A 14,758-nucleotide genomic window follows, 5' to 3' on the forward strand; every position below is an offset into this window, starting at 1 on the left:
TATAAAAGCGATTTGGAAATAGAACTATAGAAGGCTTGAAAGTATTTGCTTCACATATCTTATGCCTAGAGAATAGTTAGAATGTCACTGCTCATTCCTCAGAATTTAAAAAATGGCAGAATTGACAGAGAATCAGGTTGCAGAGTACAGTAAACGCAAATTTATATCCTCTTTGATGTCCAGAGGTATTTACCGGCATCCTTTCTCTGGCTTATAAATATATTGTATGATCTAACAAGTTGAATTGGTAATCCAACTTTCCTGATTTGAAATAGATGTTACTTGTTTGTCTGCAACAAATCTGCATCCATGCGTTCAATGATGGTCCGTGCTTCTTCTTCTGTGGCTGGAACCACCTTCCGAATCATAAATTGATTATTTTGAGCCTTAGCCTCTGGGCGGACGGTGAATGTAAAGTAGAACTTATTGGAAACCTGCATTCAACACTCACTTCTCTTAGGTGGCATGTTCTGCACAAGATTGCAGAAGGCGCTAGGTGCTAGTCGGGCAACCGGGGGCACCTAGTGCCAAAGGCACCACCTAGGCGGTCGAGTAAAATAATAATAATAATAATAATAATAAAGGCCACCCTAAACCCAAAAAAAACAAAAAAAACAAAAAAATACTCACCCGAGTTATGCGCCGACTAGGCCGAGTTGGGCGTTAACTCGGCGGAGTTAGGCGCCAACTCGGCCGAGCTAGGCGCCTAGTCGGTCAGTTGACTAAACGGTGCCTAGGGGTTAAATCCCCTCGGTCTAGGGGCGCCATGTGCCTGGGCGGCCGCCTAGGCCTATTTTTACAACACTGGTTCTGCAAAAGTTTGTTCATTTTCGGTAAAGGGGATTTTTTTTTAAAATTTCTAGAAAGTAGAGTGTACCTCACTAGATCTCAGTTCTGGCCTTGTGACATGAGCAACAACTTCAATATTAATCAGTGGCTGATCTGTGTGCTCGTATTCAGTGTACAAAACACATGATTTGAAACGCAAGAAGTCTCCAACATCTACCTGTAAGGCAGGAAAGGTGAAGTTTTTAACACAAACATGGTGAAACAAATGGCATTAAATACAAATGCAAATACAAATGGCAAATGTATAAACTGTAGCACAAAGAGAACTAAATTAAATGAAGAGGAAAAGAGCAAACTTTAGTAACTTTCAATTGTCTTATACCAGAATAAGAGAGTGCAGAATATGTAGATTCCAGTGCAGTTTTGCGGAGACTCTAAGCTATTCTTTAATTATTACTCCGTATTTAAAAATAGGGAAAATTGTACTTTTCGTCGCTAAGTTATAAGGTAATTGTAGGATTCGTCCCTACTCTAGTCGTGCTTACTTGTCCCTAAGCTATAATTAACGTTGGAAATTTCGTCCTTTTTTTTAAGAGGTTATATGCACTTTTCGACCTTAAGCTATAATTGACGTTACAAATTTCATCCTAATGTTTTGTTAGAAAAAATGACGAAATTTGCAACGCCAGTTATAGTTTAGGGATGAGATGTGAGTACGACCAACAAGTAAGGAACAATTACCTTATAACTTAGGGACGAAAAGTGCAATTTTCTCTTAAAAATATGTCATGTAAAGAAGGATCAAGTTGACACAGACAACTGAGAAAGGAACACTTAAGAAAATGCACTCACAGGTCTTAGGAAATCAACATGGTCAACTTCCATAAAGGATGGCATCATGCCAGCAAAAGCATAGGCTGTTGAGAATGCTAATTCAAATGCCCTGTGCATCAAAAATCCTCCAAAGATCCGACCATGAATGTTTCTTTGCTGAGGCTGGCAAATCAAAGAATTCTCGAGTCTTGTATCTCTCAGAAGAATGCTGTTCCTGTCTGCCAATGCTGGCATGTCACAGAAAATTCGACCTTCGGCTAATAGTTCTTCAAGTCTGTTAACTCCCCCATTCTCAATCTCCCTCTTGTCACCTCCTCTCTTGCTTTTCCTCAGTTTATTTCTTGCCTCTGCTGCTTCGTAGAGATGTTTTTCTTCTTCCGTCTCGGGAGACAAGCGATTCACAGGAGCGGCTTTCTTCGTCTTGTAGTCCCGTGCAACAAAAATGAAATTCGCTGTCAGTGCCGGTTCAGAAGGATCAGTGCTCCCTACAAGGATCAGTGCTTCATCGTTTAGTTCAATTTTCAGTTTCCCATTTTCCAGTTTTCTAATTTTCATTCTCCAGTTTTCCAGCTTCCCATTTCTCCATTTGGAGAAGTCTGATTCTCAAAACAACCCTAATATTTCTCGATGGTACAAAAAACTCATCACACAATCTCCCTAGCATGTTACATGTTAAGATTCTAAAACATAAGTAAAAAAACTATCTCAATAATTACCTCGAAAAGATATAAGCCTAGCAGCTCATAGTGGTAGAAAAATCTATAGATGAATTCAGTTCAGGAAAAGTACCATTGCTTGGCTGAATAACATCTAGTTGAATTTCGATAGAAGAACGGCCAACCCAGATAACAGCACCAACCATTTTCAGATCAATATCGACACTAATTGGCTTCTTAAGCACCATCTTATCAACAGAAGCAGTCACCAGATACAGGGGTCTGGTCGTGCTATCCTCATCTGAACAATGCTGATTCACAAGAAAACATACAATAGATGGTGAGTTCAAACCCATGAAAGAGGGACCTTATCCAAGAATCCATGATTCCCTGTAAAGTAAAATTACATCTTCTACTTCCCTAGAGTAAATATGAGCTTAGGCTAGGAAGTAAACTACAGACTAAGTACTTGAGAAATTATCTTTCACTTATAGCACCATCAAATACAGGCATTTCCTTGGTCCCTAATAAAACCAGAGCCATCTGCAAGCACAAGCATTAGGCCACACTGAATACCGAGAGACAGAAGAAGAAAGTTTATAGTCTTTTTGTGCTATAAATAAATTCTCTGGCCTACACTTAAAAAAGTTGTTTTAGGATCAAGCGCATACCACTACGTCAAAAGCTATAACTAGTAGCGAAAACACAACTTTATTTCCTTATAGACCGTAAGGGTGACCTAACTCTGATACAACTTGTTAGGATCAATTGCTTACCACTATGCCAAAAGTTATAGCTAATAACACAACTTTATTTTTTTATAAATCGCCATTACATTTTTGAGAGGCAGAGTGTTGGACTTGGCTCCGCACCCTGACTTGACTCTGATATAGCTAATAGCATAACTTTATTTCCTTATAGATCGTCGTCATATTTTCAAGAGGCAGGTATAATCGGCCTCGGCCCAACAATCCCCTAGCCACTAATGGATAGATTTGATAGTCCAACAAGCTGTGACCTTTTATGGTTAAAGTCTTGGGGAATCCAGGGCATAATTCTGAAGGTGAATTCCAAGAATCTTGAAAAATCAAATCAACAAAATCCCAACGCATAGGATTATGGAAAAAAGAAAAATAATTTCCGAGGGTAGGGGTGTTCTTAGTTCTTACTTTGACTGAAATGGTTCCAGCAAGGGCATCAAGATCCTCAAGCAATTTCCCAATTCTAACCTCATTCCAAGGATCCCTATACTGCTCTCTCAAAATATAATCAGTCGAGAAGTTATAAAGAATGGTAGTCCTGCTCTGGGACGGAGTCTTGGTGAGCAATTCACTCTGAGGGGGCGCATCCAGCGGCGGATCAAGAAGCCTTTCAAAAATCTTAGACCTTGTTTCCCAGAGAGCATTGGTTACCGGAGAATGGTACATCCCAGGCCACAAACTCAGGTGCTTTCTGCTCGAATCATTTGCATCCGGTGAGCTCTCAAAGGGAGAAGCGAAAGTGGATACGATTGGAATAGCTTTTGAAGGAGAGGAATTGGGATCCATCAAATTACACGAATTCTTGGATTTCTTTTGTTTATGATAAAAGTATGTCCGGCCTTTCTGGCAAGAGTTTGGATTCTTTAATGGGGTTGGAACTTGGAAGCTTAGCAGTTGGGAAGATGGTAGCTGCTGCACGTTTAATACAACTTTGGAAAAATTGTACTACTTATTTTATTTACCTCGTGTAGAGGTTAATCTAAAAACATAAACGTCAATTCTCTCCCTCTCAACTAAAATTGAAATGTTGAATTCCCAACTCTAAAATGATCCCTACATCCTACCTCATCCTAATAAGAGTACGTGCAGCTATCGAATTTTAAACTTTAGTCTCTTCTCTCAAATACTACCTACTAAACTAGTAAGTTAAGTCTGTGTGAATATTATAAATGCCAGTTCTCAATTTTAAGTGGTATAAATATTATCGTTGAATTGTCAAAATGTGACCATATATTACCCCTCCAGAGGGACATAAATTACAATATATCATCACAATTTGACAATTTAAGAGCAACATTTATACTATTAAGAATTAAGAGATGGCATTTATAATTGACATATACTTGAGGGATAGGAGTGGGCATAATTCGGGTTTAACCTGAAAACCCGTGAGTTCGACCAGCCTGAACCATTTCGGTTCGGATTCGAGCACATACGGGTTGAACCCGTTAAAAATCAGGCAAAATATAGTTTAATCGGTTCAGGTTTCGGGTCCTTGTTTAAAATTCGAATCTGACCCGAAACCCGAATTATATAGGTATATAAACTTTATGTTAGGGTTCCAGAGTCTTCATACTTTCATTTCATCGCCGCTCAGTCGCTCACCATTCCTCTTCGCAATCTCAGCCTCTCGAACTCTCTAGTCTGATAGTCTCTCCATCTTCGCGACTCTATCTCTCCACCTCTGACATCTTAGCCACTCTTTCTCCTTCTCCGCCTCTCCAGACTCCATGGGATCGTGACCACCTCTCCAGACTTCATGGGATCGTCCTTCTCCTTCTCCGCATTTCCAGACTCTATGGGATCGTCCCTCTCCTTCTCTAGAAGAACAACAACTAGGGCTTGTCTTGAATTATATGCTGAAAGTAAGGGGATAATGAAGGGCATATATATATAAAAAATAAAAAAAATAAAAAAAAAAGAGTAAACAAAGAGTCTACCTTACAACATACTTGGACTTCAAATCAAAGAATGTCATACATGTGCATCACAGCACATTGGATAAATCAAGAATGGGAATTGGAAAAAAAAAGTCTTTAACTTTACCCCCCGTTGAATCTCATAAAGGTGTGGATATTGCAGAAGTAATTGAGAAATGTCTAACTGAATGGGGAGTTGATAAAATATTATGCATCACATTGGACAATGCAAGTGCTAATGACAATGTGATTAAATCATTAAAATCTGTTTTAAAGAATTGGGGTACTTGCATTTTATATGGTTAAGGATGCAACTTACAAGCTTTTTGATGAATACAGAAATTGTAATCATCTAATGTTTCAAAATCCAATTCTGAAAATGAGAGTTCAATTTCTTTAGCATCATCTATTTTTACTTATGATTGTGGTAGTCAAGGACCTCAAGCTTAATGAATAGATTTAAAAGATTCAAGAATCAATCTAGTTCATCAATGGAAAAGACAGAACTTGACAGATATTTAAGAGAAGATGTAGAAGATAAAGAACCATTTGATATTCTTCAGTGGTGGAAGGTTAATCAACCAAGGTTTTCAATCTTGGTTGAAATGGTAAGGGATATTCTATCTGTATCTATTTTAACAGTTGCATATGAATCTACATTCAGTACAGGTAACAGGGTATTAAATGATTTTCGAAGTAGCTTAACATCAAAAACATTGGAAGCATTAATTTGTACCCAAGATTGGGTTTAGGCTCGCACTAAACCTGTGGCTGATGAGGAAGATTGTGATGTTCTTGAGAACATTGATAAAGGTAATATACTTTCTCAATTATTTTTTTTTATGCATTCTTGACTTATGAAACTAATACGAATTTTTAATGCAATGCAGATTGTCCCTAACCGTTTCTTTGCAGATTGTCTAAGGGCAAACCAGCTCTATTGCTTGTTGGATTTGAATGATTTTCCAACTGTTTTTGCCTAACTTCTTTTAATCTTTTGTACAGGTTTTTAACTTTTGTTTGTCTAAGGGTATAAAATTGTTTCCTAAAGCATGTATGTCTAAGGGTAAATCAACTCTATTGTTTGCTGGGTTTCACTTATTTTCCAACTGTTTTTGCCTAACTTCTTTTATTTTTTGCACAGGTTTTTGACTTTTGTTTGTCTAAGGGTAAATCAACTCTATTGCTTGCTGGATTTCACTGATTTCCAACTGTTTTTGCCTAAATTCTTTTATTTTTTGCATAGATTTTTTACTTTTGTTTGTCTAAGGGTATAAAATTGTTTCCTAAAGCATGTTTGTTTAAGGGTAAATCAACTCTAATGCTTGTTGGATTTCACTGATTTTCCAACTGATTTTGCATAACTTCTTTTATTTTTTGCACAGATTTTTGACTTTTGTTTGTCTACGAGTATAAAATTGTTTCCTAAAGCATGCTTGTCTAAGGGTAAATCAACTATATTGCTTGCTGGATTTCACTGATTTTCCAAACTTTTTTCCCTAATTTCTTTTATTTTTTTGCATAGGCTTTTGACTTTTGTTTGTCTAAGGGTATAAAACTGTTTCCTAAAGCATGTTTTACAATTTTGGATGCCAAAGATTGCCTATAATGAATGTTTTTTGTATTATTGTATTAAAATGGTTGTTGGCTTGCTGTAGTGTGATTTTTGTCTATAACTTAGGTAAGATATGAAACTTGGTTATGTACTTGTGTTAGTGTTAAAGATTGTTTCTTTATGTTTTTCTTATCCATTTTGTTAAACCCTATTTTACATATTTGACTGCTACATAGTACAGATTGTCTATAATCAGTACTTTTTGTATTATTATTGTATTAAAATGATTGTTACAATGTGTTTTTGTGATGGAGAGATAGGCGATGTACTGATGTTTGTTAGTTGCTTATGTGATGGGTGATATTAAGCACGCTTAACTGGGCAAGCCACAGCGCGGTTGGACTCGGCTTTTGCCTCGCCATCGATTCGAATGCAGGAGGATGAAAAGGGAAATAGGGTTGGAAGTACAAGGCTTTTATATTAGTAGGGAAAGATCATTACATATATTATGTATGTATCAACTAGGGTAAGACATGAAATAATGGGCCCTTATAAAAAGAAATGGGTCTCACATTATGTATTATACTACTAGTTGTAGGAAATTAATCTTTCAAGAATTAAATATATATATATATTGGGCAATTATAAAATGCTCCATAGAAATTGTAAGGATTCAATAAAATAAATAAATCCCTTACAAGAATTAAATCAAGAATTGGGCCTTTTGAATAAAATAATTAATTCTGGGTTCAAGAAATATATATATCAATTGGAAAGACTAAGCCCAATTAAATCAAATAAATCACCCGGCAGAAACGATTACCGGTCTCAAGGCTTGAACGAATTTACGGGGTGTTACAATATTACTATCTGTTCTACATTCACACATTCATTTCTATATATTCACATATTCAATACACTATATTCACAGATTGAAAACTACACATTCACACATTTCAGTGATTATATTACTATCTGTTCTACATTTTAGTTTTAAAACTAAACATCCACAACTTAATAACTCCAAATTCACAATTTCAACACTCCACAAATATCACTGAAATGTACTAATTAATAACTCCAAAGAAATTTTATAACTAAATGTTCACAAATACAAAAAATATATTGGCATCTCCTATTAACATGAACTAATTCAGAACTCCCAGAACTTGGATGTACAAGATATCCATCCCCAGCAATCTCAGATAAACTTCCCGACAAAATAGATTGAACAACACCCTTTGTAATTGAAGCAACCTTGTTTGCAGAACTCTTTTGCCCCCTAGCTACAGCAGACTTCTTTTCAATAATACTACTTCGCCTCTTATTACGCTCATCTTTCAATCTCCGGCTTGATGGATCTTGTACAATACCACTTGAAGATGGGACATCAGACTCTTCAATATGGACATAACCAACCTCGGTTTCAACACTTTTCTTTGCACTTTCAAAAGCTTCTTCACAACGCTGTCTAGCTGCACTGTTGTCTTGACAAGAAACAATTAGTCTTTGAAACTTCCTGGTCATCTCAACAACCCAAATTGAAGGAGCAACACCAACATTAGAAGACAAAGAACCCATATCAACAGCCTTGCTTTCAGCAACTTTCTTTGTCCACCTTTTCAAAATGTATTTATCGGGAATAGAACAAATGCAATGTACATTCATAATGCGTAAACAATGGCAGCACAAAATTCCTAATTCAGAAAACAACTTACAACTGCAAGAAATATCCAAATTGGTAGGCTTAAAACTAACTTCATGCCTTATAATATCTATATCAGGACGCCAAACATGATACTTCAAATGACAGCCATCATCCAAAACACTATCTTGATGACAAGTAGCACCTTTCAAGAATTGTTCCTCAAACAAATAATATATTTCAACGGTATATACCTATCTAGCATGTGAAAGAAGTTTCACATCATCCATCATCATATTGGGCATGCCTTGAGCACACCGAAAATCCTCACCATTTTCCTTACTTCTCCATTCAGAAACAACGCTCACATACGATGAGTAGAAATCACAAAGCCCTGCTGTCTTTGTTAGCTTCCTAGAAATTGAATGGTTTGTGGTCTCACTCCTTTGTGAGGATAAAATGCCACAAGAAAAGTAATCCTTGTTAAATGCCGGGCACCATTTTTCCCTACAATCGTACAATTTTTCTAACCACGGATGACCTCGGCTCTGATACCAATTGATGGATCTCAGCGCTGCACTATGCTTACTTCCCAAGGGGTCGCCCAACATAGTTGCTTATGTTAATTAGTCAATGCTTTGCTTGTGCTTCTTGTGCTTGATTACATATTAGAGATTGTCTAGAGTCACTTGTGCTTCTTTTTTATTTCCAGAAATTATGTTTTGTTTATGTTTATTTGTTTGTTGGAAATTTGGTTCAGTTATGGAAAAATTCTTTAAAAGAAAATCAACTTTTGAGGATTCATCTAGTCAAGGTAATCGCAAAGTGTCAAGTACAAGGTCTCGTATTGAAGTTAACATAGATGAACTTAAAGTTGATCCGGCTAAAAGGAAAAGTATTTATGAATATCATATCAATGATAGAGATATTGTACGACGATGATATCTACAAATGGGTCATTGTCACAAAAAAATCATGTTTTTCTTACTAGAGTGATTACGGATGCTAATAGAAGATTTAATCCTAAATAGTTTAAAGATCATAGTAATTGGTTGGAGTATAGTGTATCAGAAGATGCAACCTATTGTTTATGTTATTATCTATTCAAAAGATGAAAGTAGTGGACTACAAGCAAGAGGAGAGTCATTTGTTAAGAATGATTTAACAATTGAAAAAAGGGCCAAAAAGGCTATATGCACATGTTGGTAATCATAATAGTGCTCACGCAAGGAACGTACAAGCTTGTTGCGACTTGATGACTCAAGAGCAACACATACAAGTTTGTGTATCAAAACAAACGGAGCAAACGAAGCAAGACTACCGTGTTCGATTGACTTCATCAGTTAAATGCATTCGGTTTCTTTTATGGCAAGGACTTGTTTTTCATGGACATGATGGAAGCTTTGACTCACTTAATCGAGGAAACTTCCTTGAGGCTTTAAAGTTCCTTGCAGATAATAATGAAGATGTTGCCAAAGTAGTGATACGAAATGCACTTGAAAATCACCAAATGACTGCTCCTTGCATTCAAAAAGATATAGCTAATGCAATTACAAGTGAGATAACTCAAATAATAACCAATGATCTTGGTGAAGATTTATTTGGAATAATAGTTGATGAGTCGATAGATATATTAGTTAAAGAGCAGATGATTGTATTTATTCAGTATATGGATTCAAGTGGGCAAATTATTGAGCGCCTTCTTGGAATCACTCATGTACGTGATACTACTTATATGTCTCTTAAAGTAGCCATTGAAGATCTTCTAACAAAGCATGGATTAAGCATTTCAAGAATACAAGGCCAAAGCTATGATGGAGCAAGTAATATGTGATGTGAGTTCAATGGTCTTAGAACTTTGATTATGAATGAGAATCTAAGTGCTTTTTATGTTCATTGTTTTGCTCATCAACTACAACTAACACTTGTGGGTGTTGCAAAGAAAAATGAAGATGTCGGAGATTTGTTTTTGTCACTGTCTTGCAATTGTGCAATCATACAAGTTATATGTGCTTTATGTAAGCATAGGGATAACTTACAAGACAAACAATTAAAGATGTTGATGGATTCAATTTCTGCTAACACAATTGAAATGGGAACTAGTTTGAATCAAGAAGTAGTTTTACAACGTCCTGGTGATACACGTTGGGGATCTCATTATAGTGCACTTGTGAGCATTGTGAAATTATTTTCTCCGGTGATTGATGTTCATGATGAAATAAGGTAGGATCCAAAATAAAAGCTAGAGTATTGCAGAATGTCCTATGTTTTGATTTTGTGTTCTTGTTGCACTTAATGGAGATGTTTTAGGATTTATCAATGAACTGTCACATGCATTACAGAAGAAAGATCAAAACCTTGTGAATTCCATGAGACTAATTGATCTCTAAAAATATAAAGTTTGTAAGGGAAGCGAGATGATGTGTGTGAAGCTCTTTTACAAGAAGTTTCACTATTTTGTAACAAGCATGCAATTCACATACCTAATTTGGATGTAGTTTATGTAATTCCAAGAAGACCACATTGTAAATTTGAAGAAAACACTCATGGTACCGTGTTAAAAGGTTTTATATGGTCTTAGATCTACAACTCCAAGAGCTAAACAACTGTTTCACTAAGAAGAATACATAGTTACTCTTGTGTATGGCATGTTTTGATCAAAGGAATTCATTTGCTAAGTTTGATAAGGATAAAATAGTTTGATTGACACGGTTCTATCCAAATGATTTTTCTGATATTGAACTTGAATTACTAGATAACAAACTTCAGACTTATTTTGTTGATATAACTTCTGATCCTGCTTTCTTTAAATTGGATGGTATTGATGAATTAGCTCAAAAAATGGTGGTAATGGAAAGACATTCGAACTATACATTGGTGTATTTGCTTCTAAAGTTGTCTTTGATCCTACCGGTTGCAACTGCTAGTGTGAAAAGAACATTTTCTGCTATGAAGTTAATCAAGACATCTTTACGCAATCGAATGAGTGGTGATTTATTAAATGATTCCTTAGTGACGTATGTTGAAAAATATATTTTTGATCAAGTTTCAAATGAAGCAATTCTACACTGATTTCAAAATATGAGAGAGCGCAGAGGAATATTATCCCGTAGTTCATCATAAACCTTGTATTGTAATTTATAATGCATTTTATATTTGATATTTTGTATTCGAACATTTTTTAATTCATTTTACTTTCGCTTATTCGTCCCCACTGAAAGGAAATTTTGAATTCGCTCCTGGTAGTGGATGTGATAGAGAGATCCATTGGTTAGCATGGGAACGTATCTGTGCGCCGAGGCAGCTTGGGGGCTTGAGTTTTGAGTCAAGCCTAATATAACTATTCAACAATTAAAATGAGATACTTTTGATTGTTTTATGCGTCACTTAATTTTTGGATGTTTTTAAATAAAAAAAATTGTTATTAGAGTTGATTTTAAAATCGCTAAAGACAATTTTCTTTGATATTATTCATTATCTCTAGTAATGATTTTAACAGTCTACTCTCTCCTTATTCTCCCACTTGACATGTATTCATTACCATCATTAAGGCAAATTATTCTGGACTCGGGTCCATCTCGTAAAGTGGACTTAGACTCAAAATATACAATTTACATACGGAATGTTCACAATTTATATACTGAATATTCACAATTTACATACTGAATGTTCACAAATTCAAATTGTGAACATTCAGTATCTAAATGGACACGGGTCTACCTTGTAAGGTGGACCCGGGTCCATGGTATAACTATTGCATCAGTCCTTCCCGCCCCTTTTTATTTGTTATTGCGTACCAGTACGAGGTAGGAATTGTTAACAACTTAGGTTTTACTTTGGGTGTGTTTGGTTTGAACATGGGGATCAAAATTGGAATGTGAATCAAATACTTGATAATTAGATTCAATTTAATTTGGTGAAAGTATTTAACATGTTTGGTAGTAGAGTGAAATTGGAATAATTACCAATATTGATGTTTTGGTTATGTATGACCCTACAATCAGAATAAAAGTTAAAAAAAAAAAAACAAAACAAAAAATCAAGACAATTGATCTTAAAGTGATGATGAAATGAGTAGGCAATGTAGTGAGGAAGTCGATGAAGTGAGAAGGCAACGAAATGAGGAATCAGTGAAATGAGGAGAGATAATCCAAAATTAATGGAATGACACCGAATTTAAATTAGGTATTGAGTTTTATAATTATAGGAGTAATCATATATATACTAGTTTTTTTTACGCGCTTTGCGCGAAGACTTGTGCCCAATATTTAAACCCAATTAGTAAATAATGTTGAAATAGATATAATGTATTTTTTTTTTTAGTTGTCGAAGTTTCATAGATATTCGAATAAAATTTTTGTTGTGTATGTATTTGAAATTAATACAAGAAATTCAAATTCATTGTGATGAATATATTTCACTGTAATTTTAGGGGTACTCAACGTTGTATTACAATATTTTTGTCTTTGAAAATGAATAAAAGTTGTTTAAATATAGTCTTCTTCTTCTTTTTTTTTTTTTTTGAGAAAAAATATAGTCTTATTCTAATTAGAGATATATCCCTTATAAATTCATATTCATATATGGATATACATAATACTTGATTTCAACTATCTCAATTCAACAACTTCCACAGATTGATATCCAAAAATCTTGTCTCAATTCAACTGCAAATGCATTATGTTGCTGTTCATTTATAATATTAATATTTTTAAATGATAGTGTTTATATATATATATATATATATATATATTAATATTATTGAAGTAAGAATTATAGAAATGATAAATTATTAAATATAACTGTGGTAATATTTAATTAAAATATAAATGAATTCAAACTTACCATTGAAGAATGTAAGAAAACATATTGTGTATGCATGTGCATGGTAATTATAATGTTGAAAGATAACAGAAGTTATAACGGTAGGGATATTTCTGTCCAAAAAATTATGTAGTACAACTTTTATAGCATAAGGTACAACAAAAATTAACGGAAAAAACGGACATAAACCAGGGGTATAACTTGGATTGAGACTTATTATGTTTATATATATATATATATATATATATATATATATATATATATATATATATATAAAATTATTCTATCCAATTATATATATTATTCCTAAATCTGATCCTAATAACTACATATGATGTACGATATATATGTATATATAAATATAGTATTATCCTATTATACCTATATGTAATTATGAAATTGGCAGTTACATACGTTCATATGGAAATAGTTATTATATAAATAAATATCCTACACATTTCTTTCCCTAATTTCATTCTAATCCCATTATATCATCTTCATTTGTAATCATTATGCACTCCTTTTCGTAACATAATCTTAATCTGAGTATAGTTTTCCATCTTCTTCCATTGGCTCAAAAAAAATTCTTCATCCTTCCCCATATTTTTTCCCTTTTCTTGCCAAAAGGAAGAAAAGAACTAGCAAATAAGGATTATCAACTATAAGTGTTTTGAGTGTGCGCAACGAATTTTGATTTCTATGGTAAGTATTTATGTTCACCAAAATACTTTTTCATCAAAAGTAATCATTTTTGTATGTGTTTATGTGCACCATCTTTCTAAAACCCTCAAAAATAGTTTCTATAGTATTTATGAATAATTGTTAGTTGATTCATGATTTTATGTAATATTTGTCTGTGTATTGTATGTTTGGATTATTGGTACAAATATTGTATAATTAAATGTATATATGTATATATGTATATATGTATATATGTGTGGATATGTATATATGTGCTTAAATGTGTTTCTTAAATGTAATAGGAGTGCCAATATTGTGAGTATATGTATATATGTGCTTAAATGTGTTTCTTATGTACATAACGGGTCTAATTAGTATGTATAATAACCAGTGTTGCAAAAATCCCGCCTAGGCGCCGATTAATCCCCGCCTAGGCGCTAGGCTCTGGTCGACCGCCTAGCGTATCACATTAAATGGTGGTCTAGGCGGCTGGCCGGCTAGGCGACCGCCTAGGCCACCTAAGCTCCCCTAGGCCGCCAAAGCACCGCCTAGGCCGCTTAGGCGCTGACCGTCTAGGCGTCGACTAGATCGACTAGGCACCGACTAGGCCTTTTAGTCGGTCGATTAACTATTGTTTTTTTTTAATGGGTTATTTCACTCAAAACAACATCGTTTTGAGCGAAATAATCCTAAATTGTACAAACTTTAGATATTTTTAGGTTAATATTTAATATTTTATCATTAACAATCCTAAATTGTACAAACTTTAGATATTTTTAGGTTAATATTTAATATTTTATCATTAACTATTAAAGTATTATATAATTTATAATTATTAGTCTTTAAAAAATTAATCACAAACTCCTTTAAAAAAAATTATAGATGTTCTTATTCCTTTTTTTTGAAGACTACTGACTCTATTACAATGCAGTATCTGTTCATAACTACTTTCTCAACCTATTGAAGCACAAGAGTCAATATTGACTGTACTAAGGCTCGAACTCACCACCTCCCGTATAAAGAGAAGGGTTTGATGCCACTGGACTACAAGGTCCTTTGCCTCTTATTCCTTCTTTCTATTTACTTTATGATGA

At 34.4% G+C, this 14,758-nt stretch overlaps 2 protein-coding genes across 2 annotated transcripts; one reads left to right on the plus strand and one right to left on the minus strand.

The window, feature by feature from the left end:
* Positions 1-3,955, minus strand: LOC116026217 (acyl-coenzyme A thioesterase 9, mitochondrial). The gene is made up of 5 exons (XM_031267698.1): positions 3,449-3,955; positions 2,413-2,590; positions 1,642-2,108; positions 878-1,006; positions 1-434 (listed from the first exon to the last, which is right to left on the minus strand). Exons 1-5 carry the CDS (start codon positions 3,824-3,826, stop codon positions 279-281), a joined length of 1,308 nt encoding a protein of 435 aa, XP_031123558.1. The 5' UTR covers positions 3,827-3,955; the 3' UTR covers positions 1-278.
* Positions 3,956-9,414: 5,459 nt separating this feature from the next.
* Positions 9,415-9,993, plus strand: LOC116024346. Its single transcript, XM_031265240.1, has one exon. The coding sequence runs from the start codon at positions 9,415-9,417 to the stop codon at positions 9,991-9,993; it is 579 nt and encodes a 192-aa protein (XP_031121100.1).
* The last annotated feature ends 4,765 nt before the right edge of the window (positions 9,994-14,758 follow it).

The sequence above is a fragment of the Ipomoea triloba genome, chromosome 7 (genome assembly GCF_003576645.1).
Source record: "Ipomoea triloba cultivar NCNSP0323 chromosome 7, ASM357664v1".
In the NCBI taxonomy this organism is placed as follows: Eukaryota; Viridiplantae; Streptophyta; class Magnoliopsida; order Solanales; family Convolvulaceae; genus Ipomoea; species Ipomoea triloba.

What these genes read in the sequence shown, in the direction of transcription:
- LOC116024346 (XM_031265240.1), top strand. Translation starts at nt 9,415, where the DNA reads ATGACTCAAGAGCAACACATACAAGTTTGTGTATCAAAACAAACGGAG.
- LOC116026217 (XM_031267698.1), bottom strand. Translation starts at nt 3,826, where the DNA reads ATGGATCCCAATTCCTCTCCTTCAAAAGCTATTCCAATCGTATCCACT. An exon ending in TGTTATTCAGCCAAGCAATG is followed by an intron (nt 2,109 to 2,412) that starts GTACTTTTCCTG and finishes TGATCCTTGTAG; the next exon opens with GGAGCACTGATCCTTCTGAA. An exon ending in ATGTTGATTTCCTAAGACCT is followed by an intron (nt 1,007 to 1,641) that starts GTGAGTGCATTT and finishes CCTGCCTTACAG; the next exon opens with GTAGATGTTGGAGACTTCTT.